The 27,514-nt window shown below is 48.7% G+C and overlaps 1 protein-coding gene across 1 annotated transcript in view; it reads right to left on the bottom strand.

Annotated features, from left to right (window-relative positions):
• LOC147698690 (matrix metalloproteinase-20-like) overlaps positions 1–27,514 on the bottom strand; it is a 203,694-nt gene that overhangs the window by 78,716 nt on the left and 97,464 nt on the right. Inside the window, exon 5 of the mRNA XM_086933491.1 lies at positions 14,616–14,777. Coding sequence (XP_086789617.1) covers positions 14,616–14,777 — 162 coding nt within the window. The remainder of the gene's footprint in view (positions 1–14,615; positions 14,778–27,514) is intronic.

The following is a 27,514-nucleotide window of genomic DNA, read 5'->3' as shown; positions in this document are numbered from 1 at the left end:
AAGCTCCTGCATGCAGGTTTTAAAGTTCGCCGCTGCTAGTTTCGGAGACTGTGACAGGGAGATGAGCAGCTGCGTGTCATCGGCATAAGATACAAGATCTATGCCGTATGACTGAACAACCGCTGCCAATGGAGCCATATACAGGTTAAACAGGGTGGGGCTCAGGGCAGAGCCCTGAGGCACCCCCTGCTCTAAGGCCACACTGTCGGAGAGGAACATACCTCTCTGAACCTGGAAACTACGGTCCGAGAGAAAGTCCTTGAGCCATCTCCAAGCTGCCTTTGTAACCCCCGCGCTGCTCAGACACCGTAGCAAGGTGGAGTGTGCTACGGTGTCGAACGCGGCGCTGAGGTCTAGCATGATAAGTGCCATGGTGTTCCCCTCATCCGCACCCATCCGTAAAGTTTCGGTTGCTCTCAGCAGGGCAGTCTCAGTTGAGTAGTTCTTGCGAAAGCCAGACTGAGAGCCATGAAACATGTTGTTAGACTCTAGATATTCCATGAGCTGAGTGTTTACCAATTTTTCCGTCACTTTAGCTAAGTATGGAAGAAGAGATATAGGGCGGAGATTTTCCATTATATCCTGACTTACATTGGGTTTTTTTTTTATTGGTAAAACTATGGCTTTCTTCCAGTCGCCTGGCAGAGTGGCCGAAGAGAAAGACAGCTGGATAACATATCTGAACAGCGGCTCTAGCACATCCAGACTGGCATTAAGTACTTTGGGGGGGGCCGGATCACGGGGGGAGCCTGATTTAACTTTCTTGCATACAGTAACAAGTGTTTCCGCAGCAGGGACATAAAAGGTGGGTAATTCAGAATCTAATGATCCTACCTCCCAGCTACAGTCAAGATCAGGGTCATTAATCAGATTCCCCGTAAAGCTGGCATAGATGTTCGAAATTTTGCCTGCAAAATAGTGAGCAATATTGTTACAGGTTTCCACCGAATCTGCGGACGGCCCACTATTGTTCGAGACTACCGAGATCTCTTTAAAAATTTTAAAAAGTTCCTTCGAAGAGTTTTCAGCCTCCACAATGCGCTTTTTATAATGTGTGGCTTTAGAGACCCTTATAGCCTTATAATACTCTTTTTGCTTTTTCTTATAGTCTGTTTTAATCTTTGGGCAGAATCTGACTCGCCACTCACGTTCCAGCTGCTTGCAGGCAGATTTCGCAAGCTGAAGTTCCGGAGTAAACCAAGGGGCAGTTTTCCTCACCTTCTTCGTGTTTCTCTCAGTACGCATAGGGGCCGTTTTATCCAGTGCACCTAAAATGCGGTTATGAAGCTCGTGATGGGCCATTTCACAGTCCATCCCTCCTAAAGGGCCGCCTGCTGTAATTAGTTCATTGAAGGTGGACTGCGAAAAACTTTTCCATTTCCGACGCTGATACCTCTGCTCAGAATCTCTCTTAGACTCCGCCTCCGCAATCTGAATCAGGAACGGAATCACAAAGTGATCCGACCAGGGGACTGGAATCGGAGTAAGAGGTTGTACCTCAGAGCGATGACCAAAGATGGGGTCTAAAAGGTTACCTAATCTATGCGTAGGGTCCTGATTGATAAGCTCAAGCTGAAGGGAATGGAGATTGGAGCAGATGTCCTTAGCATCCATATCCGTAGGGTCGTTGAAATGAACGTTCATGTCACCGAGCACGAGGAAGCTCCTTTTCCTGATAGCTTGATGAGCGGAAACCTCCATGAGGCTGGAGCTAAACTCAAACATCCTACCGGGTGGTCTATAAACCAAAATGCCTGAGAGAGAGGTTTGGGGTCCCAAGGTAATGTTAAAAACACCAGCTTCAGAATTGTTAATGGTGAGGGGTGTTAAGGAGCATTGGAAAGGCAGTCTGGAAGCGATAGCAATCCCACCCCCCCTGCCATTCCTATCCAATCTAGCCAAAGAAAAACCGGCGGGCAGGGATTCTATGACATCAGGGTCAGATGAGCCCCCAAGCCACGTCTCAGTAAAGAACATGATGTCATAATTCTCATCCTCAAGTAGATGGTATATTTGAGTGCTATGCTTACTGAGCGAGCGACAGTTGACCATTCCCGCCTTAATCTGCCGATTGCCCTGCACCTTCCTAGCAGTGGTGTAGGGCTTGAAAGAGCACCAAGAGCAGTCCCGTAGGGATAGAACATCCGAGGTGTGTAAACACTGAGGGGCAACCTCGGGACAGAGAGCTAACAACTCCCTACTATCATATTGTATCCTGGGGGAAGTTAAGTGGCCAGAGTCCTTAGTCCCTCGCCCCGTCCTGTCGCGGACGGGCGCAGACGGGCTGGACTTTGGCTCGACTTCGGCGCGCTTCCGGCGCGCCCGCTGGACGCGTCCGCTGCGCGGACGCGGGCCTACACACATTTATAGTCGACCTAGGGGAAACTAGAGCGCTGAACTCTCCGACCTTAGCCCGGAAGTGCTGGGCTCCTCCTCCACCCTCCGCAGCAAACGCCCACAGAGGACGCGGCGGACCGGGGCGGGAGTGATCAGGTAACAGAGGGAGTTACAGATGAGGCAAAGTTTTTAAAAATACAGTATTACACAACTGTTAAAAGTCCATAGAACGCCAATGTTAAAAAACACACGCTGTTCAGTCAGCGCTCGCTCGCAGTGTCACACACACACCAGTTTCCCAGCGTGAGCGGAGAGAGTCGACCACTGCCACCGGCCAGACTCTTCTCCACCACGCGAGTGTGCAGGATAGCGGTATTTATGCTCTCCGGTAATACAGCGAAACTAGAGCGCTGAACTCTCCGACCTTAGCCCGGAAGTGCTGGGCTCCTCCTCCACCCTCCGCAGCAAACGCCCACAGAGGACGCGGCGGACCGGGGCGGGAGTGATCAGGTAACAGAGGGAGTTACAGATGAGGCAAAGTTTTTAAAAATACAGTATTACACAACTGTTAAAAGTCCATAGAACGCCAATGTTAAAAAACACACGCTGTTCAGTCAGCGCTCGCTCGCAGTGTCACACACACACCAGTTTCCCAGCGTGAGCGGAGAGAGTCGACCACTGCCACCGGCCAGACTCTTCTCCACCACGCGAGTGTGCAGGATAGCGGTATTTATGCTCTCCGGTAATACAGCGAAACTAGAGCGCTGAACTCTCCGACCTTAGCCCGGAAGTGCTGGGCTCCTCCTCCACCCTCCGCAGCAAACGCCCACAGAGGACGCGGCGGACCGGGGCGGGAGTGATCAGGTAACAGAGGGAGTTACAGATGAGGCAAAGTTTTTAAAAATACAGTATTACACAACTGTTAAAAGTCCATAGAACGCCAATGTTAAAAAACACACGCTGTTCAGTCAGCGCTCGCTCGCAGTGTCACACACACACCAGTTTCCCAGCGTGAGCGGAGAGAGTCGACCACTGCCACCGGCCAGACTCTTCTCCACCACGCGAGTGTGCAGGATAGCGGTATTTATGCTCTCCGGTAATACAGCGAAACTAGAGCGCTGAACTCTCCGACCTTAGCCCGGAAGTGCTGGGCTCCTCCTCCACCCTCCGCAGCAAACGCCCATAGAGGACGCGGCGGACCGGGGCGGGAGTGATCAGGTAACAGAGGGAGTTACAGATGAGGCAAAGTTTTTAAAAATACAGTATTACACAACTGTTAAAAGTCCATAGAACGCCAATGTTAAAAAACACACGCTGTTCAGTCAGCGCTCGCTCGCAGTGTCACACACACACCAGTTTCCCAGCGTGAGCGGAGAGAGTCGACCACTGCCACCGGCCAGACTCTTCTCCACCACGCGAGTGTGCAGGATAGCGGTATTTATGCTCTCCGGTAATACAGCGAAACTAGAGCGCTGAACTCTCCGACCTTAGCCCGGAAGTGCTGGGCTCCTCCTCCACCCTCCGCAGCAAACGCCCACAGAGGACGCGGCGGACCGGGGCGGGAGTGATCAGGTAACAGAGGGAGTTACAGATGAGGCAAAGTTTTTAAAAATACAGTATTACACAACTGTTAAAAGTCCATAGAACGCCAATGTTAAAAAACACACGCTGTTCAGTCAGCGCTCGCTCGCAGTGTCACACACACACCAGTTTCCCAGCGTGAGCGGAGAGAGTCGACCACTGCCACCGGCCAGACTCTTCTCCACCACGCGAGTGTGCAGGATAGCGGTATTTATGCTCTCCGGTAATACAGCGAAACTAGAGCGCTGAACTCTCCGACCTTAGCCCGGAAGTGCTGGGCTCCTCCTCCACCCTCCGCAGCAAACGCCCACAGAGGACGCGGCGGACCGGGGCGGGAGTGATCAGGTAACAGAGGGAGTTACAGATGAGGCAAAGTTTTTAAAAATACAGTATTACACAACTGTTAAAAGTCCATAGAACGCCAATGTTAAAAAACACACGCTGTTCAGTCAGCGCTCGCTCGCAGTGTCACACACACACCAGTTTCCCAGCGTGAGCGGAGAGAGTCGACCACTGCCACCGGCCAGACTCTTCTCCACCACGCGAGTGTGCAGGATAGCGGTATTTATGCTCTCCGGTAATACAGCGAAACTAGAGCGCTGAACTCTCCGACCTTAGCCCGGAAGTGCTGGGCTCCTCCTCCACCCTCCGCAGCAAACGCCCACAGAGGACGCGGCGGACCGGGGCGGGAGTGATCAGGTAACAGAGGGAGTTACAGATGAGGCAAAGTTTTTAAAAATACAGTATTACACAACTGTTAAAAGTCCATAGAACGCCAATGTTAAAAAACACACGCTGTTCAGTCAGCGCTCGCTCGCAGTGTCACACACACACCAGTTTCCCAGCGTGAGCGGAGAGAGTCGACCACTGCCACCGGCCAGACTCTTCTCCACCACGCGAGTGTGCAGGATAGCGGTATTTATGCTCTCCGGTAATACAGCGAAACTAGAGCGCTGAACTCTCCGACCTTAGCCCGGAAGTGCTGGGCTCCTCCTCCACCCTCCGCAGCAAACGCCCACAGAGGACGCGGCGGACCGGGGCGGGAGTGATCAGGTAACAGAGGGAGTTACAGATGAGGCAAAGTTTTTAAAAATACAGTATTACACAACTGTTAAAAGTCCATAGAACGCCAATGTTAAAAAACACACGCTGTTCAGTCAGCGCTCGCTCGCAGTGTCACACACACACCAGTTTCCCAGCGTGAGCGGAGAGAGTCGACCACTGCCACCGGCCAGACTCTTCTCCACCACGCGAGTGTGCAGGATAGCGGTATTTATGCTCTCCGGTAATACAGCGAAACTAGAGCGCTGAACTCTCCGACCTTAGCCCGGAAGTGCTGGGCTCCTCCTCCACCCTCCGCAGCAAACGCCCACAGAGGACGCGGCGGACCGGGGCGGGAGTGATCAGGTAACAGAGGGAGTTACAGATGAGGCAAAGTTTTTAAAAATACAGTATTACACAACTGTTAAAAGTCCATAGAACGCCAATGTTAAAAAACACACGCTGTTCAGTCAGCGCTCGCTCGCAGTGTCACACACACACCAGTTTCCCAGCGTGAGCGGAGAGAGTCGACCACTGCCACCGGCCAGACTCTTCTCCACCACGCGAGTGTGCAGGATAGCGGTATTTATGCTCTCCGGTAATACAGCGAAACTAGAGCGCTGAACTCTCCGACCTTAGCCCGGAAGTGCTGGGCTCCTCCTCCACCCTCCGCAGCAAACGCCCACAGAGGACGCGGCGGACCGGGGCGGGAGTGATCAGGTAACAGAGGGAGTTACAGATGAGGCAAAGTTTTTAAAAATACAGTATTACACAACTGTTAAAAGTCCATAGAACGCCAATGTTAAAAAACACACGCTGTTCAGTCAGCGCTCGCTCGCAGTGTCACACACACACCAGTTTCCCAGCGTGAGCGGAGAGAGTCGACCACTGCCACCGGCCAGACTCTTCTCCACCACGCGAGTGTGCAGGATAGCGGTATTTATGCTCTCCGGTAATACAGCGAAACTAGAGCGCTGAACTCTCCGACCTTAGCCCAGAAGTGCTGGGCTCCTCCTCCACCCTCCGCAGCAAACGCCCACAGAGGACGCGGCGGACCGGGGCGGGAGTGATCAGGTAACAGAGGGAGTTACAGATGAGGCAAAGTTTTTAAAAATACAGTATTACACAACTGTTAAAAGTCCATAGAACGCCAATGTTAAAAAACACACGCTGTTCAGTCAGCGCTCGCTCGCAGTGTCACACACACACCAGTTTCCCAGCGTGAGCGGAGAGAGTCGACCACTGCCACCGGCCAGACTCTTCTCCACCACGCGAGTGTGCAGGATAGCGGTATTTATGCTCTCCGGTAATACAGCGAAACTAGAGCGCTGAACTCTCCGACCTTAGCCCGGAAGTGCTGGGCTCCTCCTCCACCCTCCGCAGCAAACGCCCACAGAGGACGCGGCGGACCGGGGCGGGAGTGATCAGGTAACAGAGGGAGTTACAGATGAGGCAAAGTTTTTAAAAATACAGTATTACACAACTGTTAAAAGTCCATAGAACGCCAATATTAAAAAACACACGCTGTTCAGTCAGCGCTCGCTCGCAGTGTCACACACACACCAGTTTCCCAGCGTGAGCGGAGAGAGTCGACCACTGCCACCGGCCAGACTCTTCTCCACCACGCGAGTGTGCAGGATAGCGGTATTTATGCTCTCCGGTAATACAGCGAAACTAGAGCGCTGAACTCTCCGACCTTAGCCCGGAAGTGCTGGGCTCCTCCTCCACCCTCCGCAGCAAACGCCCACAGAGGACGCGGCGGACCGGGGCGGGAGTGATCAGGTAACAGAGGGAGTTACAGATGAGGCAAAGTTTTTAAAAATACAGTATTACACAACTGTTAAAAGTCCATAGAACGCCAATGTTAAAAAACACACGCTGTTCAGTCAGCGCTCGCTCGCAGTGTCACACACACACCAGTTTCCCAGCGTGAGCGGAGAGAGTCGACCACTGCCACCGGCCAGACTCTTCTCCACCACGCGAGTGTGCAGGATAGCGGTATTTATGCTCTCCGGTAATACAGCGAAACTAGAGCGCTGAACTCTCCGACCTTAGCCCGGAAGTGCTGGGCTCCTCCTCCACCCTCCGCAGCAAACGCCCACAGAGGACGCGGCGGACCGGGGCGGGAGTGATCAGGTAACAGAGGGAGTTACAGATGAGGCAAAGTTTTTAAAAATACAGTATTACACAACTGTTAAAAGTCCATAGAACGCCAATGTTAAAAAACACACGCTGTTCAGTCAGCGCTCGCTCGCAGTGTCACACACACACCAGTTTCCCAGCGTGAGCGGAGAGAGTCGACCACTGCCACCGGCCAGACTCTTCTCCACCACGCGAGTGTGCAGGATAGCGGTATTTATGCTCTCCGGTAATACAGCGAAACTAGAGCGCTGAACTCTCCGACCTTAGCCCGGAAGTGCTGGGCTCCTCCTCCACCCTCCGCAGCAAACGCCCACAGAGGACGCGGCGGACCGGGGCGGGAGTGATCAGGTAACAGAGGGAGTTACAGATGAGGCAAAGTTTTTAAAAATACAGTATTACACAACTGTTAAAAGTCCATAGAACGCCAATGTTAAAAAACACACGCTGTTCAGTCAGCGCTCGCTCGCAGTGTCACACACACACCAGTTTCCCAGCGTGAGCGGAGAGAGTCGACCACTGCCACCGGCCAGACTCTTTAATCACCATTACTGCTGTGAAATGCTCTGAGACACTAAATTGAGTGGATGCTTCTCACGCACAGAGTGAGGTGTGTGTTTGATGAAGTAGTGACATTTGAGCCAAGTCTGAGACCTCCTGTGTCCACACATCCGCACGGACCTGACAGGGTAAAGTAAAGCAGATCCCTCACCTGTTCAAGTTTCAGAAATCTCGCAAAGTGTTGTGAGAATATTCCCTGAAGACGGAGACCTGATTACTGAAAGTAAGGGAACTGTTGATTCACCACCGGAATCATTGACCAACCCTGATGAGGGGACAAGTGTGAGGAGGGAAAAATTACAATTGAAATTGGAATGGCCAACTAGTAGGAGGCAATTGAGATCTAGTGTGTCAGTTGAATGCGTGCCACAAGACATCATCAAAGACACAGAGTCCAGTGGTACAAGTGAGTCAAAAGATGATCAACAGACACCTAAGAGACACCTATAAGGTTAAATATCTCCAATGGGAAAAATGAAATATTCAATTCCTTCCTACCAGGGTTTATAACACCTCTTTTATAAAGCCTTTGTTAATAATTATAGGGCCCCCTTCCCTGGAACACCTTAGTGAGACATGGGAGGGTTCCTAATATTAAACAATTTTGGTTATTACATCACAGTGCCCATGCCACCAAAGTCAAGTTTACAGTGAATTCTACTTTTAAAAGCATTGCAGCAATACAGGGCTGCTTTTAAAATGACCTTGGGCTCTCAGCAGTACACACATGCAAGTGCAACAAAGGCTGCTGGCCTCTAAATTTAAATGCCCTATTATATACTAGGGATTTATAGGTAGTTTTTATTCCCCGGCCCTAATATCCACTAGGGACTTATTGAGTAGGTCATGCCAATTATATATGTGCCTCAATGTTTGTGTTTGTGTTTAACATAGCACTGACCCTAGGCCTGACTAGCCGAGACAAGACATAGTCAGAGTCAGCTGCCACTAGTTCCATTCAGCACAATAAATAGGGTTGAACAGCCAAAAAGAGTGACTCTCTAACATGCCCCCCAAACAAAATGTGAGGGGTCACTAACCTGCACCCAGGTAGTCCTTATCAGCTAAGTGGAAAAACCTGGAAAGCCCATCCGCATGGGCAACACCAGGTCTGTGTTCCACTGTGAAATCCATTCCATATAGAGAAACAGAGTACCTCAAGAGCTTGGGATTCTCCTCCCTCATCTACATAAGCCATCTGATAGGTCTGTGGTCAGTTTGAACACAAAAGTCAGTACCAAACAGATATGGTCTCAGCTTTTTCAGGGACCACCCCAGAGAAAAGGCTTCCCTCTCAATGGCACTACATCTTTGTTCTCTGGGGAGAAGTCGCCTCTAAGGAAGGCATCATGCTGATCAAGACCCTATTCATTTACCTGTGCCAACCCTGCCCCAATCCCTTGTTCTGAAGCATCTGTCTAAACTACAAATTCCTTGGTATAGTCAGGGGCCAGCAACACTGGCGCATCTTTCAGAGTGTCAAAAGCCTTCTGGCAGGCTGGTGTCCACACAACTTTTCTTTAACCTCTGTTTAGCTTTGAGTTCTGTCAGGGGAGCCCTAATGGTCCCATAGTTATCAACAAACCTTCTATAGTATCCAGACAGTGCAAGGAAGGCCCTGACCTGTCTCTGGGTAAGGGGAGATGCTCAATCCAAAATGGTCTGTATTTGGCCTGGAGATGCAGTACATGGCATCCACCTACCATCTGGTACACCACAGAACTCTGCCTGATTTGGCACTTTCTGGCCTTAATAGTCAGGCCTTTTTGCTGTAGGCCTGAAGTACTTCCCTCAAGTGGTTTAAGTGATTCTTCCATGTAGAACTGTATACAGCTATGTCATCCAGGTAAGCTGCACTGAACTTCAAAAACCAACCCAGGACTCTGTACACCAGCCTTTGGAAGGTGGCAGGGATATTCTTTAAGCCAAAATGCATCAGGTTGAACTGGAAATGTCCCTGTGGCATGGAGAACATTGACCTCTCCGTTGCTTCCTCAGTGAGGGCAATCTGCCAGTAGCCTGAGGCCAAATCAAATGTACTCAGATACTTAGCAGCCCCTCACCTATCAATGAGCTTATCAGCACTAGGTATAGGATGAGCATCAGTCTTTATTGTCCACAAAGAACCTTAACTCCTTCTTTCCCTCCTGTGGATTAGGTTTGGGCACCAGCACCACTAGGCTGGCCCATAGACTGCCAGAGGGCTCGATTACCCCCCAGCTCCAGTATTTTACCTACCTCAGCCTTGATTCTGTTTCTTACATGGCCCAACTACCTGTACAGCTTATTTCTGACAGGTATGCTGTCACTAGTGTATATGTGGTGCACACGCCAATCAGTGACACCTGGGGCCAAAGAGAACAGACCAGCAAATAGCACCGGCTTGTAGTTTCTGTGCAAATCCCTCCACTGACCCATCTTGCACACTTTTGAAGAGGAGGTCGGGGACTGGCTCAGTCTTCTCCTCGTCACAGTCATCTGTGACTAACAACATGGTCATGTCTGCCCTGTCATGGTAGAGTTTGTGGAGAAGTGTGGCTCAGGGGTTAGAGGCGGCAGACCCGGAAGCTGAGATCGGCCCTGGACCAGGGTTCAATTCCCCGCCTCGGCGGGGTCTTGGGCTAAATTAATTCCACGGACTCGATAATTCTCGCTCCTGTGCCTTCTCGACTCACGGGTTCACACTCTGCGACTCTGGGCAATAGCTTGCTTAATCTCCACAACGGCCCCTCGCGGCGGGATGCCTGGCTTTCACCTTTTGGATACCCTGCCGGGGTTATCTCACAGGGGAATACCAGGACGGGTTCCCTAAGCAAGCACTTAGATACCGACCTCGTTCAGTGATTTGCGCTATATAAATAGATGTACATTTACATTTACATTGTTGACATACAGGACCCGGTGAGGGCACCTAGGGGGTGTTAAGGTCTATCAGGTAGGTGACCTCACCCTTCTTAACAAGGATTGGATAGGGCCCAGTGCACTTGTCATGGAAGGCCCTACGAGCTACAGGCCTCAACACCAATACCAATTGACCTGGAGCATTCTCAGGCATTGCAGCCTTCTGATCATATTAGTGCGTTATGATTGTTTTAGTCTGAGGGTGATATGGGATAGTGAACATGTAGGTAACATCACATTGGTCCTACACCACATTCAGATAGCAGGACAGGAAGTGTGTGCCTCTATCTGGGACCATCACTCTGGTGAATAAACCCAGTAAAGCCTAGCCACTGCAGGAGCAGAGACTGTCCTGAAGGGTATTTAGTCAGGGTATCTTGTGGAATGGTCCACTACCACCAAGATATACGTATTACCTAATGCAGTGGGTGGCACTAAGGAACCAACAACTTCCATCCCCACCCTCTCAAAGGGGGTCCCAACCACTGGCAGTGGTATACAAGAAGCCGTTTTGTTGTCCCTTGCCTTGCCACTGACCTGACAGGTGACACAGGATCTAAAGAACTCCTTCACCTTCTCAGACATTTGGGCCAGTAGAAATGATTCTCCAACCGGTTTCTAGTCATAGCCTGCTCCAAATGTTCTGCCAAGGGGATATTTTGACGTAAAGTTAGAATTAACTCTCTCTACTTCTGGGGAACCACCACTCTCCAGGTAGCCCCTTTCTTGAGGTTCCTGTCCTCAGCGTAGATCAGTTCATCTACCCAGTAGATTGTAGTTTCTGTGAAATCCACTGTCATCCCTCTACTCTTGCTTCAAGGCAAACCGCCTCCAGCTGTCCAGGGTAGGACAGTCTCTCTGTCCCTGATAAAACGCCTTTCTCGTGGGTCCACCTGCTCCTGTCAGTTCTGCCAAATCTGACAGCTCTGGCAGGAATGGAGTCCGTACCTCAGATGCCAAATCCTCCCCCTCTGGGTCAGATTTCTCCTGCACCTCTGGAGTTCCCTGGTCTGGCTCACCATACCCATTTCCCTTGTACTGGGATGCTTGACCCCTTGTTTCAGAGTCCAAGCATCCCCATTTCCCTTCTGGATAGCCTTCTCACCACCTCTGACCACTCGGAAGCTTCAAGCTCATTTCCCTGTAAACAGTGGACGGTAGCACATGAGACCCAGCTACCTTCTTAGGGCCTGTCACACCTCCCCATTCCAAATCCACCCTAGCCAGGAGATGGAGCTTGGTGCTGCTGTCTGCATATGTCACCTGGTGAAACTCACCAGGTAGGATCTGCTCTGGAGACACCAGCATGTCCATAACCATAGTCACACTGGTTCCTGTGTCTCTCAGAGCCTCCACCTCTGCCCCGTTGATTTTAGGCCTCTGTCTGTACTTATCCATGCTCGGACTTAAGGCAATCAGCCTTGCAATATCCACCTCTCCCAGGTACACCAAGGATGCCTCTGTCAATTCCCTACCCCTCTCTGGGGCACTCTCCACCCACCCATTTACACTAGCAACACCTGTGGGCTGCCCACCAGTGGGGACTTCTTTGTGCAGACAGCATCTTCCTTCTTGTGCCCTGGCTGACTACAGTTAAAGCTCCAGCCCACCTTCGAGGGGTCAAAGAACCTACCATTCTTTCCCTGGTACCACCTCCCTTTCAATTTGGGTTGGTTCTGGCTCCCCACTTTGTTCAGGTGTTTGTGGATCTTAGGATGACACCTTCTCTTTTCAACTTTATTTCCCCTGTGCTTTACCTTGAGGGGGACCTGTCCTCCTTTCTTTTGATCTCCCTTCTGATGCTGACTGGAAACCTGGGATCTCACCCACTCATCAGCTATCCTGGAAAATTCCCTATGATTAGACCACTTAGAGTCCATTAGGTACCGGTGTAACTTCTCTTGCACTCAATGAGTCAAAATATGTTCTTTCATGAACAAATTATACAACCCCTCATATGTGTCCACTTGGTTACCATAAATCCAGCCTCCTAGTGCCTTCTCTGAGAGGTCCATACAGTCCACCCGGAACTGGGTGCCCACTTTCTGGGTGTCCCTGAATTTCATCCTGTACTGCTCTGGGGGTCAAACAAAATTTCTTAACTAAGCATTGCCTCATGTGAGAGTTGGATTTGCCACATCCCCCTGAAGGGTCAGGAGCCGTTCACTCCCACATATTGGAATCAGTTCCCACAAGGGTGAACCCCAATGCTTGGGCCGGACGTCCCACATCTCAAGAGCGCCCTCTCAAATGCTGTGAGCCATTTGTCAATGTTGCCCCCTTTGTGTACCTGAGCACTATTCCCTTGGGGAGCATCAGGTTAACCCCACCACCCGAAGACACCTCAACCTCTTCTACATCATCACTTCCACCATTTCTTCTGTCTCTCTCTTCCCTCTCCCACTTCTTCTCAGCTAGGGCCAGCTCCCTTTCTCTTAGGGAAAGCTCCCTTTTCTTTAAGGGACCACAGAAAGCCCCGAAAAGGGGAGCTCATCCTCCCCCCATTAACAGGAATATTGAACAGGGTGCTAGAAGAAATTGAATGGAGATCATCACCCACCTCCTACAGGTGGCTAGGGGGGTCACCCTCCCCATCAGTTTCTGGGGCTGATCTTTCCCAGGCCTTAAGGGACCTAACCAATGCTGCCTTCCTAATCGTGTTAGTAGTATTCAGGGGGCCCTGGCCTTACTCAAAACCCTCCGCTCAGCCACTCTGAGTTTAGTTAGTTTAGTCAGATCCATTTGCACTTTTGGCCGAAAATTGCTGTTTGACAGTAAGGCCTATCCATTATTTGATCAAAATAGAGTACCCTAAATAGTTGATGCTTGATAGGTGATCAGCTCTTGGGCATACGGAAGATGTGTCTCCTGAAGTAATATCATCAGTCAGGGCTAACAGCCCATTCAATTTGATGATAATAACGGGCCAAAGTTGAGGGTTTCAAGAAAATACCGTACAAGGGCGACATGATTCAATGTCTTTTTTGCAATGCCAGAAAATATAATTAGTTACAACCTTGATTTAAGGTGTAAATGGCAAAGTCCACATAGGCAAAAATGAATACACCTGTAAAGGAAGGAGACACAAAAATCTAAGCATGTTCATCAAATAAGGAAATGCGGCATAGAACTGGAAGTCCAAAGGGAAAAAAACGAATAAATTTTTACATGTTTACAGGAATAATCCTTATAAAATACAGAAGCAGCAAGTGAAGGTGATTAATGTTAGTACAGATGCAGACAGAATGACTCCTCTATAGCTTCTCTACCTGAAGAAAGCTAACTCAATTGTGTCAGATTATAAACAAGCCAAGGTACTGAGGGCTCAGTAACGCGGATGCACTAATATATCCTCGATAAGAAAGGGACAATGTGACTTAAGAAGGGCACAATTATGCCACTACACCAGGTATTTAAGGATACCCTACACCAATCAGGGTTTTTAGTAGGGGCTAAACGTACACAGTAAACATTGTTTGATGTAATTTTGATCCTTGTTGCAGTACACAGGTTAGAGCAACCATTGTGAGTCATCAGTACAACATTATCTGATGGTCCACCTTACCAACCTGGAATAATTCAGTAGAATCCCTATCTTTGCATGCCTATTTAGCACATTCACATTTTTAAGCCTGCTTAGCTGAAAGAATGTCTGCTTTTCCTTTGTCATCTCCAACATCATACATAGGACATCACTGAATCAACATCTCGGAGGGGTCTGTGCAGTTTACCCATTATGCTTGAGTTTGAGTGCCTTGAGTTTTGTAGTAGTATTATGTGTCACAACCCTAGCTGAGCAGTTGACAACTGTGTATTAAAGGGAGGTTCAGAGACTATGCAAGAGCATGGTTTTTGATTTACACAAAATGAACTACATTCCACATGGAGGCAGATGAATTGGTCTTCTCAGAATCAAAGCATTTTTGGTGACATGCCAAAGTAGGAAGCAATGCCCTGTGCATTGAATGCAGCAACATCACCACATTCAACAACTTTTTGTCCCTAATACATCACAGCTAATGTCAATGCCCATCAAGAATGCATCTTTTGCATACCATATAGCGCCTGGATTCCTTTGGCATCATCCTTTGGAAGTCGGAAACCAGCTGGATGTTGATATCTGTACGTCGGGTACATCAAGGCAGAGGGATTCGTTGAATGAGCAAGTCCAAGTGCATGGCCAAATTCATGAGCAGCTACAGTGAATAGATTGAATCCTGAAAGAATAACCATTGATTCATGGATGAATCCCACTTCTCATTCAGGGTGAAGACATTTTAACGATGGTGAAATGCAAAATGTACAAAATAAGCCACTATAAACAACGTCCATTGTTGGCATCAAACATTAAAATGTTAGTAGCCCAGGCCCCTTTTAAAGGTAGGACAACATTTAAGCCCAACTTTGTTTAATGTTCATAGTGAAGCATTATTTTAACTCACAGTAGTTACTTAGTCAAGTGTTAGTGATAATTGGTAACATGGGATAACCCCTAGAAAAGATAACAACAGCTCATAACTAAAAGCTGCACAATCTTATTGCAGATCACCTAGGACATCATATGAGATATCACATGTGACCTCAAAATTATCTTGTGGAATGAAGAGTACAAAACATAAGTATGTTCTACGAGTCTCGTTGATGCTAGGTATATATATGACATGCATGGAGTGGCATGATTATTCACTTTGATTGCACAGCACACAGCCAAGTGCGTCACTTTTAATATGGGAAAAAGTGACATACTGGTGGCCCAAGGGACTTGTAAAAAAGCGCGAGTGAATTTATCTTGATCAATATTTCTCTCAGTTAACATTTCATTTCCAGACATTACAGCTCGTTAAAAGTGGGCAAGGCTTGCCTCTTCTGCTTCCAAACTGTGCTGTCAGACATAATGCACTGACTCTGAGAAATATTGGGTTAAATGAACTGATTCTACGTGCTGCAGGTGCATAAAAAGAGGATCTCTGCTTTGCGCCAAGCCCACAGCACCCTCATGATGCAGCCCTAAAGATTCCACTCTCATTTATGGTTATACTGGCAAAAGCCGGAGTGCTAGAAGGCATGTTGGTGCTGTCCCTTTCACTGCAATGCTCATGTATGTGCTATTTACAAAATCATCTAGGCAACAGCCGCGGCCGGCGTTGGGAGTACCGGGCGGGCGGTGACGCGGGGAGGGGAAGGGGCAGGGTGGCTGGTAGTAATGTATGGATTACTGACTTTAACAGGTAAGTAAACATAGAAATAAAAAAAACGAATTTCGTTGCTCGCACTGCATCGCATTTGGGGATGCAGTGCACGCAATGACATTTGTGGCCATTTTAAACTCTGCAAACAGTGGATTCGATAGTCCTGACCTTACACTTAAAAGATGTAAAGATGTAAAGATTTGTTTCTTAGTGACGTCCAGTGTTCCCTGGCTCCTTTTGGTAGCATGGGTACATTGGCCAGCACTATAGTGTAGGGTATAGCTTCTGGGGGGATATGTATTGTGTTAGATTCACAAGGCCCTCTCATTGACAAATTACCCTGAATGTTGTTGGCTTGTGAGTAAGATTCCTTATTTCTAACATAATAAACATTTCTGGAGGGGGGTTCATTTTTTATGTTTAGCAATAGCTCTTGAATGGAACCTGAAGTCTGTACTGTGTCATATGGCTTATTTGGGCCTGTGTTATGTCATGAAGCTTGGTTGGAGGCACCCTGTAGTGGTACTTGGACAAAGGATCCAGGGGAGCAATCTGGGATATTTCCACTGGGCCATCACCTTGAGTTCCAAACTGTGTACTCAATGGCCCATCACTACCATTCAGCTAACTAGGCCTAACTCCACAATGACAGATATTAGTTGGATGTAACTGTGTGGTCTGACAGGCCATCAGGATTTTCTGTGTCTGCTTATTGGACTGGGCACTACCTATGAGCTTTTCTATCTTCTCTATGCTAACTTCTAGTCAATCCAACTTTTGAATTAGAGGGTCTATTAGTACTGAAACAACCTCCCTCATTTTTTCCAAAAGCACCAAACTTTCAGTGCCCATTGGAGTAGCCACCCTATTGGTGTTCTTAATGGTTGAATGTTTCCACTCCTCCTCCTCCTCCCCCTCCTCCTCCACCATAATCTTACTTCTTCGTCCTCTCTTAGGTGCATGCTAAGATTACTCATTGGGCGCAAGACCTTCTCGTTTTCTAGACTGATTCGTAGGCTATTCCCTATAGTGTTCTTACTTTTTTGTCCCCTGGTGATTACTTTGGGATGAGTTGCTGGGTCGTTTGTCTTTAATACTTTAGTGCATTCAGGTGTCAGATTTGGCAATAGACTGGGTAAGGAAGATCCTTGTAGGCAATCAGTTGGATTTACAGGTTCAAGCATTGTGGGCTGACTTGAATGCACTTGTGGCTCTAATGAAAATCTCCTTTCAGTGAGAGCAATTTCATGCAAAAGGGCAGATTCAGCTAGTGTCAAAAAAGTATCCAAGGTCCCAATCACACCCTGTCCGATTGCTGACTTGCGCTTTGACACTTTCTGTGCCATTTCCCTTGATGCCATATAATGTGTCTGTGAAGATAGCAACACTAAATAGCGGTGTAGAGCAGCACAATTAGACCCAAGGTACCTTAGTCTTTGTTTCTTTGTGAAAACGTCAATTTTTATCGCTTGGAGAAAGATGTATAGCCTGTCTCTGCCTCCTCCGTGAGCCCTCAACCAAACTTAAAGTGCCTCCTGGTGCTGTAAACTGACGCAATGAATTGGCACCAGGAGCAGCAGCAGGGCAGTCTGGGCGGCGTAATCCTCCTGGACCAGCGGCAGTAAAAGAGCACAGGGACAATGCAAAGCGGGATCTTCACAAGAAGTTTCAAGTATAACTAAAGGTTATGCCCAAAAATAGAAGTCTCTTCAGGAAATATGGAAAGTGAAAAATATATTGTGTCAGCTCTTTACAAGATGAAGAGCTTAACGTTCTCCTTTATTTTAGGTCTTTCAGAGGCTTCCGTCAGGTCAGAGAACTTGAGTTCATTAGAGCACATATATAAAGAAGTATTGTCATAGCCAATAGGTATCACCTTTGGGACCTTATAAGTGTTTAGCAATGCAACAGTTGATGTAGTTGCACCAAGGATATTGTGCTGGATAACAAAACACTTATAAGGTCCCTAAGGCGTGACCTATTGGCTATGCCAATGCTTGTTATTGATAGGTTTGCTTTGCTCATTCATTCCAGTCCTAAAACAGGACCTGAATGATAAAACGCTTTTGTCTGCTTAGCAACTCGGATTAAGATAAGGCTTCATAAAATAGAGACAGGAATGCCTGCTACAGCTGGGCTCTCACAAGTCATAGGTATCCCCGACGATCTCTGACACGGCCCTGCTTTAGCAAGAGAAAGAGTGAAGTGGTCAACTGTGGTGCGCAAGAACATGTCCGCTCGTGCCATTATACAAAAATATAACCATTATGAAAACATTATCTTAAAACATAAACATATATAAACAATTACACATACCTATGGGTAAGGATAAAAAATCTATGATTTTCTTTTGCAGTTTTATATAGCAGCGAATTTGACCCGAAGGTACTGGAGCGCTTTACATGAGCACCAAATATGTTAAACAAGGACACATTTGGTAGGCACAGAGAGATTAAGTGATTTGCACAGAATCACTGGATGTTGAGCTAACACCGAGATTCGAACCTGGTTCCACAGCACCTAAGTCGACAGCTCTGGCTCTTGCACCACATCCTATCCCAATGTCCTGTTTGTAGTGTTGGGCCCTAGGTCCGCATTATGCAGAAGAACGAGACACAGACACCAGGATAGTCGGCTAGTTAATGGGCCACGAGCACGTGCGCTCGGCCCCCTTTAATGACCGGGTCACCTGACTCGTGACGCCGGTGGTGGGTGGGTGTATAGTGTGGGAACAATTTCTAAAAGACTAGAACGTGTCCAGCAGGACACTACATTCCTCCCAAACTTCAATAAAAATTAAAGGAACCAAGTCCGAACCTGTGGGAGAAAATAAACGCAAAATATACCATTGCCGCAATTTTACAAACGTCACTTCAGCTACTTGATAAACGATGATGGTAGAAATCTGCAGCTGGAACTACTAGTTCACACAGGCACGATGTCCTGGTGCTCCATGGATGTGCCTTTAAGAACTTTCAGCCTTGCTCTTGTAGTGACGACAGACAGATGCCAAGATGGCAGATCTGAGGGATGTTGTTCTCTACCAATCTATCTGGTTTCTTTACTGGCGGCAGCGTGGCTTCACTTTGCAAAGGAGGGAGTGGTTGAAAGACATCCTTCTCACTGGGACGCCCTTCTTGCGGGTGTTCTCCTGCCACGAGATATCCCGGAGGCCCTCTTCATCAGGTTTCCACTGGGCCGGGTGTTCTCCGCATCGTTGCTCCAACTCCACAGTCTGCGTGTGAATGGAGGAGTACTACCTCAAAGTCTGTAGCTCCACCTGGAGGGTGGTTGTTGACTCCTGCCTTTGTGCACAAGTTCCTCTTCTTCCTGGGACGTGCAGGATAGACGGCGGTAGATCTATCTCTCTTGTCGGGACCTTCTGCCACCGGTGTCCCTGAGGCCTTTGCCCCTTGGATATCCACGGGCTGGTGTGGAGTGGTCAGTTCTCCTTCTGCAGGACGTCTGAGCGCTCTCCCCATCCAGACTTCTGCTCAATCCCAAAGGTAGGTGTTGCCAATGGTCCAGCCTGTTCATTCCTGCAGCCGACAGGTTGTCAGAGGACTTGTAAGTAGATGCCTGTTCTTCTCCTGGTGCTACCGATGCTCCCCTGGACATGTAAGTCCTTGCACTCAATGTTGTGGTGCGTGTCACCTTCTCTTCTGGTGCGTGTTGGCTTGCCACACCTCTTCACATCTTCATGGACGTTATTGTTTCTGGTGGAACCATGCCCTTTGATTCCTTTCTTCCTTTCTTCCTCGCGACATGGTCCGGTCATCTTGCTGCTCTTGTCCTCCTGACCAGGCTTCTCCGAGCGGCGTGCACTCCGCTCGTTTCTCTCTGGTCGTGTCCTGGCTCTAGGGCACTGTCTTCTTTCCACTCTGTGACTGGACCGGTCGCCGCGACTTTCTTCCTTTGATAGTTTTACTTCTGGTACTTGATGATGTCGAAGTTCGTTGCTCCATGTTCGCGGACCACGTCTTATTTGAACTTCCTGGACCTCTTGCCAGTCCACTCTGCCGATCTCAGGCAGGCTACCTTCAGTCCACGTGTCGGGTCTCTTGTTATGTGGATTCTTGCTGACCTCTGCTTCGGTCACCTCCTGTCGCAACCTTCCCGTGGGTTGGCTTCTTTGCTGGGGCAACCATTTGGCTGGTCGGCTTCTTTGCTTGGGCGACCATCTGGCTTTATCTTTCTTGAAACCAAAGTGGGTGGTTGGCTTCTTTTCCCTGGTGACCAGACTGGGGGGTCGGCGTCCTCCTGGTGAGTCTTCATGCTTCCGGTGATCTGCGTGATCACTGTTCTTTTCTATTGCAATGTTTTTGCTTTGGTGCGCTTTTGTCTGCGCTCTTCGTGTGCTTCTCTGTGTCCGGAGGGTTACGCCACCGCTCCTGTGGCTTGCTGGGCGACGTGACGTCCGGTCTTGTGTCGCTGTTTGTTGGAGCGCATGGTGCTGTGGCGGCCTGCCACGTGTGGTGTGCGACTCCTCTCTTTCCGATCTTGGGTCGCGGCCGACTCCATCTTAAGGCAGTGTGAGGGAGGACACCGTGTGTGGTCTTCGGCCTACTGCAGGGCTTCACTGTGGCGGTGGAGATGTGGGTGCTCTCCTACCTGCGTCCAGCAGTGCTTCTTTGCGGAGATGTCTCCTGGGTGCTGTTTGTGCAATCAGGTGCACTGGCGCGGCTTTCTGCGCGCTTCTGGCTTTGCGTGGTCTTTACATGCTCGGTGTCGTTTCTGGACGCTTTCTTCTGGCACTTGGGGTGACTGTGGAGTGGTTGCCGGTTGTGCCTGTTCACCAGTAAGAGCGGGTGATGTGACCTCTTCACTGGCGGTGGCTTTGGGCAGCCATGTGTGCGGTGCATGCTCTGCACCAGTATTTCTTGCGCTGTTGACTTGGACACTTCCCTTGAGGGGATGCCGTTTATGTGTTGCAGCCTCCTTGGTGTCGGTGTTTGAGCTTGGTCGGTGTTGCTTGGGCTGGAAAGTTGTCAGGCTTTCCTGAGAGCGTTCAGTGCTATGCAGCAGTCCATTTCCCTAGGAAGTCAGAGTGACTTATTGGGGTGGCGTGCAACTCACCCCGCCTTCGGGTGTTTCTCTTGGGGTTGCCGTCTTGCTTGGCTTCGCTGTCTTTTGCTTCGTGGCATGTTCCTGTGCTGTGGTGGTCTTGGCCTCCTGGTTTCTCTATCCTCTTGCCTTTCCAGGAGTGGGCTCAGGATGGCTTCACTTGCCGGCAGACCTCAGTGGATGTCTTGCTACTTCCTCCTTGACGTGCAGAGGGCAGCTGATGTGTCTTGAGGTTTGTTTTGCTCAGCGGGGCTGCATGGGAGCAGGAACTTTGAGGCACTGCTTCTCCTCTTTGCTAGTCTGTGCTGAGAGCGTGGTTGATGTTGCCTTTAGCAGGGCGCCCTGAGGCACTCTCTGGGATGTGCTGACTACTGTTGCCGGCTGATTAGCAGGACACCGTGCGATAGTCTGGTACCGTTGCTCTGTGTGGTGCAGTGCCGCCACGATTGCCATTGATCTGTTGCTTTTGCCTGCTGACGTCGGTCGTGCTGGGCAATCAATGCGCTTGACCACTCTTGGGATGCACTGGTGTGGACCCTCCTGCCCGGATCAACCTGCAACTTTCTCTTGCTGCTCCTGCTTTTCCGGTAGGGTAGTGGGGCATCAGTGCCTCTCCTCCGGCCTACCTCAGTGCTGTGGGCGCCGCCCCCATTGGCAACAGGCCGGATCCTGCCTTCGCGCTCTTGCACCTCACTGCCGGAGCTTCACCTTTCATGCGCGGCGGGGGAGGGTGTCAGCGCTGTTCTCCAGCCGCACACACAGACAGGGAGCAGCCGCTTTGTCCGCCCGCAGTGCTCGGGCATTGGCTGGCAGACAGGCACTGCTGGAGTGCTCCCCTTTACTCCGGTGAGTGTCACCTTATTCTCGACGCCTTTCACAGTCCTCGCGCGGGCAGGGGGGGGGGGGCAAGGGGCCGTGTGTAGCCGGGCGGGGTTGGCACCCACCGGCTATTCCTTTGTTTCGGCACTGTCACACAGGTGGGCTCTGCTTTCTTTAGGCAGGGCCCGTCAGCTCTCCACACACTGCGGGCTCATTCACCCCGCCGCCGCAGCAGCCTCAGTCACACGCTGCGTTGCAGGGGCAGGGGTCGCTGCTGGCAGGCCGCGGGTGGGCTCTGCTGGCCTTGCTTCACTGGGGGGCGCAGTAGCCGGTGCCAATGACCACTCGTGCAGTTGGGGCCAAAGTTTCTATTTACAGCGGGTGGGCTCCACTTTACACGCTTTCTTGGCGGTGCTAGCTGGTGGCTGCCATTCTCTCTGCTGTGACCGTTGCAGGTGGGCTCCGCTTTTGGTATCTGTCTCTGGCTGCTGCACTTGTGCATAGGCTCACCTTCGGCCAACGGGCCACTCTTGCCACGCGGGTGGGCTCCGCGCGGGCTTCACCATGGTAGGGGCTCAGTTGCGGCTGACGCGGGTGGGCTCCCGCTGGGCCTCACTTCCTTGTGGTGCAACGGCAGGTCACTCACGCCGATGCGGGGTGGGCTCCCGCTGGGCTCCGTCGTCCTGCTGTCGTGACCGATTGGGGTGGGTTCCGCTCGGCGCGCTCATTCCCTCGGGGCACTTCACATGCCCTGCAGGCCTCTCGGTGCTCCCGCATCCTGCAAGGGGGTGCCCTCTATGCGGGCAGCAAACTCCCCCTTTTTCCCTCCATTTTGCAGCCTTTGCGCGCCTGGACATGGCTCCGCCTTGTCGCCAATGTAGTGTTGGGCCCTAGGCCCGCATTATGCAGAAGAACGAGACACAGACACCAGGATAGTCGGCTAGTTAATGGGCCACAAACAAATGCGCTCGGCCCCCTTTATTGACAGGGTCACCTGACTTGTGACGCCGGTGGTGGGTGGGTGTATAGTGTGGGTACAATTTCTAAAAGACTAGAACGTGTCCAGCAGGACACTACACTATCCTTGAGTGAAAGTCTTTCTTCAGATATTTTTTCAAAGGTTACTGTCTCGAAGTATCGAGCCTTAATATGCAAGCACTGATATGAGGGAAATGGACGAAAAAATAATAGATGCTCAATACTTAGGCAGAAACATGGACACTCATTCAAGCCTGTGTATCTGCCCTATTGATTATGAGAAATGAAAACCAATGATTACCAGTTATACCAGCCCAGGGGCAACATCTGGAGATGTGTGAGGGCTTTGAACGCTGATATAAGATTCAGTCAGAACAGCCAAAGAAAACACGGAGCAGCACGGCCGAGCTGACACTAGACAGAGCGTTCCATGAAACACTGCTGGCATGAATTAAACCACATTGCTATTGTTACAAAAACACATTTCAAAGAAGACGATAGAAAATGATGTGTTTGGTGTAAGAGCACATGGTGTACATATTCTTATCTTTCTCGGCGCAAACAGGAAAAACGCTGTCACCCTCCAGGCAGAAGACCTTGTGTCTAACCCAAATGTCCGCCTCATAAAAATGTCTCTTTACGTGATGCATCACTCTCAGATGACCCGACGCGTCCTGACAATACCGGATACAGCACAGATAAACATAAAGCAGCGTCTTCCTTTTGTCCTGGGAGCTATAATACTTGTGGTAAAAGCTATTGTAACACGCCGCCATTTGGGTCTCCCTCGTGATGAGATCAAGTTGTGATATATCCATTTAGAAGAAAGAATGCACATGTACAGCCCACGGAGTGCAGTCGCCTCTCTTTGTAAATACATCTTTATAAATGTTAGCAGGAGTTTCTTTGAAAGTTCTTAGCTCTTTAATAGCTGTAGCCGTTGTTGGCACAGGAATGTTAAACAAACATCACTGAACTGACTGGTTGTTCTCTGCTTGGACAGGGCCGCGGGTTGGCTACTCAGGAGCCAGTCAGGGAAGCCGGCGAGAGGGGGTGTGTCGGGGCCCGGGGATTAGTGATGGGCGGGGAGCAGCGGCAGCTCCGCCGGTAAGACCAGTGCATTTCAGGGAGATAATTCATATAGGTGCCTGTTTATTTGTCACAGCTGCCCTGTAATCATGCAGCTCCTCTTGTCTTTATGGCCCGCAGATCGCCCTGTACGTTAGCTGCACAGTGGTCCGATCCTGTCTAGGCCGGAAGGAGCTGAGTTATGTACGGCAGCGACGTACTGGAAGGACAGTCACTGGTGTTGCGAGGCAGTCTCGGACGTCTTGGCTTTTGAAAGGATCATAGGGAATAAAAGCAGGATACAGCAGTTTCCTTACGTGGAGCTACTTGGATGGTGCTCCGTTGGAGGAAACACAACAAGCATTGGCGGCCGCGAAATGAAATAAAAAAACGTGAGTGGTGATGCGCGTGGTGCGCACGCTCGTCACTGCAAGTGCTACTTTGCTGGCGATCAGCTTGCTATAACGCGCATGCGCACGCATGCTCTTGTACGCGTTCGAGCAAGCTGTTCGCCAGCAAAGTAGCATTTCCAGAGCACCTACTAAATGTCTCGGCCGAGAACAGCGCATGCGCTGGATCGGACCGAGACCTAAAAACTAAGCAGTCGCAGGGAGCACGTGACCCCTTATTGTGTTACTTTGTTGCCAGTCCTGGATTTTCTTAATAAACAAAGAGAGACAGGCAGCCTCTGAGTTCAGCGTATCCCTGCACTGCAGGAAGAAAAACAGAATGATTTTAAATAAACGAAGAGGCAAGCTGCCTCAGAGTCCAGCGTGTCCTCACGCTGTAAAGAGGAATCCAGCCGGAATCAAAATCACTTGACCGGACTTCCCCCACAGAGCCTTTCACAGGTCCTTCAGTTACCCCCAGTAGGCTGTATTGAGGAGATGGGGATAGGTGCTGCAGAAAAAGAAGACAGCTGCTGATTCCGCAGTTGAATCACAGTTTTGCCTCCGCTGCTAAACTGCTCAACTGCTTGGCGTCATGAATCCTGGGCGCTCGTTGCTTGCTTGCAGCAGGGGCCCCTGCTGAAATGAAGCCTGGGATGCAGGCTAAGGGCTCTACTGGTGGGTGCAGGCGCAGGGTGCAGGCGCTGGGTGAGACAGCAGTTAGTGTGGATGCGGGGCAACCAAGGAGCGACCAGCTCACACGTCCGAAAGACAAATTCAACTGGTTTCAGTATTATGATTAATTTGCTAACACTTTTTTCATGCATAGAAATTCTTAGTAGCATTCCAAAGAAAAGATCTGTGATGTTGCTGCACCAAGCCAGTTTGGCAGGCAGGAGTTCATTATAGATATATTTGGGTACAAATATGAGACCAAACAAAGGCATAGGAAAGAGTGAAGTGTTTTGAATACCTACCTTCTGCCTTCTTACCAATGTAATTTTTAAAAGATTTAGATACATCAGAATCAAATGGCCAGTGTTTCTGTACACGTTTCACTATTTTGAATATCTGATAATAACAAATCTCTTTTACTTTGTTAACTTTTTGGGGGATTGCATCAACGGTATTCTTTACATATCAATTTTTTATCAATTAGAAAGAAATAAGAACCACACAATAAGGCAAAAGTATAAAAATATTGCATTTTAATTTTTTTAATGTTTCATAATAAAATGTTATCTACAGTACATGATTTAAATCACTATCATTTTGGGGACTCCAATTCAAATATTGGTCCTTCTATACGACTCTGTATATATTCCCTCCAACCTACTGAAAATGTTGGGACTACATTATTGCTTAAAGAAAATGGAAGTTTATCGACAAAATAGTGTCATCTTATTTAGTCACATTGAAAAACTGAAAGAGGCTGTGTATTCCAAAACCTGGTAATTAAAACTGTGCCACCAGCATCAATATGAAAATAAATGTTTGATGGGCCTCTTTGAGATTGTCTCTATGAAGTATGCTCTCCAGCATGTTGAACTGGGATTTAAACAGATATTCTGACATGGAAAATGCCTCGAGTATTCTACGATATACTACCAAGAGGGCTTAAAGCAAGGGCAGGATCATACCAAGTTGATCCAAACACCTGTGCCACTCTTCTGAAACCATGGTCATGTATCAATAACATGTGAGTTTATCTTATGAAGAAAAGAGGGAGTGCAATTCAGTAGCTGAACTCTTAGAGATTTACTCCCAGAATGCCTCTGGTGCTAAGCTCTCATATTTCCTGCCATACAGGAATATAAGCTCTGCACATTATCAAATGACAAAAGATAGTCCTGACAACATAACTTCGAAACATCAACTACTACAATATCCTAAGGGCAAGTATACAACTATAACTATAGGTTTACTGTTCTTCACTCCACACCCACGTACCTTAATTAAGAATTAATTGTGTTTCTGGCTCAAATGCAGAAACAAAACCCCTGAATTTTATCAGTTAATGTTACCAATGCAAACAACATAGGCCATAACAGATGCTGCCTGCCATGCTGTTCTCTTGATAGCTTTTTGCTTTGTTTCTGTAGTGTTAAATGTCTGGAGGGCAGCCCAAGTTATGGTCTGTGATGTGTGCATTGGGGCCCTGAACTGTTACTTCAGTGGTTTTGCTCCAGAACTATAACAGTTTTAACTGTGGTTTTAGGTAATGTCATTGTTGTTTAGGTCTCGCATAGGCAGCGCATGCACTGCCTCTCAGAGGCATCAAGTAATCTGTATGTTACCTGAAACTCTGCCAATTGCCGGGTAATTTCTCCTGCCGCTTGCCATTTGTTTAACGTTGGTATAGCTCCTGTTAGCTGGCTTTTTACTGGCTGTTGATCGGATACTGACTTCCGATTAGTCCGGAAGCAGCTGTGCCTAACTACTGTTTTAGTCCGCTTTTGTGTTGTATGTGTGTTTGAGGGGAACTTTCTTTTACATACTTACTTTCATACATAATGAGGACGGAGCTCATCGCTTTTGTGTTGTATGTGTGTTTGAGGGGAACTTTCTTTTACATACTTACTTTCATACATAATGAGGACGGAGCTCATCATGAGCACTGTGCTGTTAATTATACAGAGCTCCTTGTTTGTTAATTTAATCCCCTGCGCGTTGCAATGCTTTCACTTTGATAAAGGCGCCTCTTATGCACACCGCATTTTTCACCCCCATGCTATGCTGTGCTTTCAGTTCGCTTTTACTTTGATTAAGGCGGCACGCGCCTCCTATGCACACCGCATTTTTGACCCGCTTACAGTTCCAGGCAGCCCGGGACAATGGCAGCCACTTCTTTGAATAGGTCTCGCATGTACAAGAGTTTGAGCTATTGACAATTCATTTTATTTATGTGTTAATTAGCAAAACAGATAAATAAAAGGCATTGTCATTTACAATGCCAATAGCTTAAATTCTCGCAAATGCGAGAATGATTGCATTGCAAATGCTTGTTTAATTGTATGTTTAATTTCCAACATGAACTATAGCTGCACAGTGACAAATGCCAGTGTGTCATTTTTGATTCTGCTGCATATTCCATTGGAAATATATTTTTGGAATTCCCTATAACTTGGATCACCATCAGTGGATCTACACCAACCTTGGCACTCACTAAGTGTAATCAACTGAGGTCTGGCATGCCAAGTTTCCTGCAGGGGAAAAAAAGTTAAAAGGGAGGCCAAAAAATCTATTTTTACTTTAGCCTTTGTAGGAACTCTTACTAGCACCTTCTGCCAAAACCACTTAATGGATTTATACTAAACTTGGTATGAATGGGAAGCTTTACTCAGAAGGCATGCTGTTGTTGGTTTGGTAAATCCGTTGAGTAATTTCTGAGATATTAGAATTTGAAAAAAGGAGGAAGGTGAGCTTGAAGGAGTTTTTATCTTATTT

Source organism: Lissotriton vulgaris, chromosome 8, assembly GCF_964263255.1.
Source record: "Lissotriton vulgaris chromosome 8, aLisVul1.2, whole genome shotgun sequence".
In the NCBI taxonomy this organism is placed as follows: Eukaryota; Metazoa; Chordata; class Amphibia; order Caudata; family Salamandridae; genus Lissotriton; species Lissotriton vulgaris.
The sequence above is the reverse complement of the archived record's forward strand: the minus strand, read 5'-3'. Positions and strand labels throughout refer to the sequence as shown.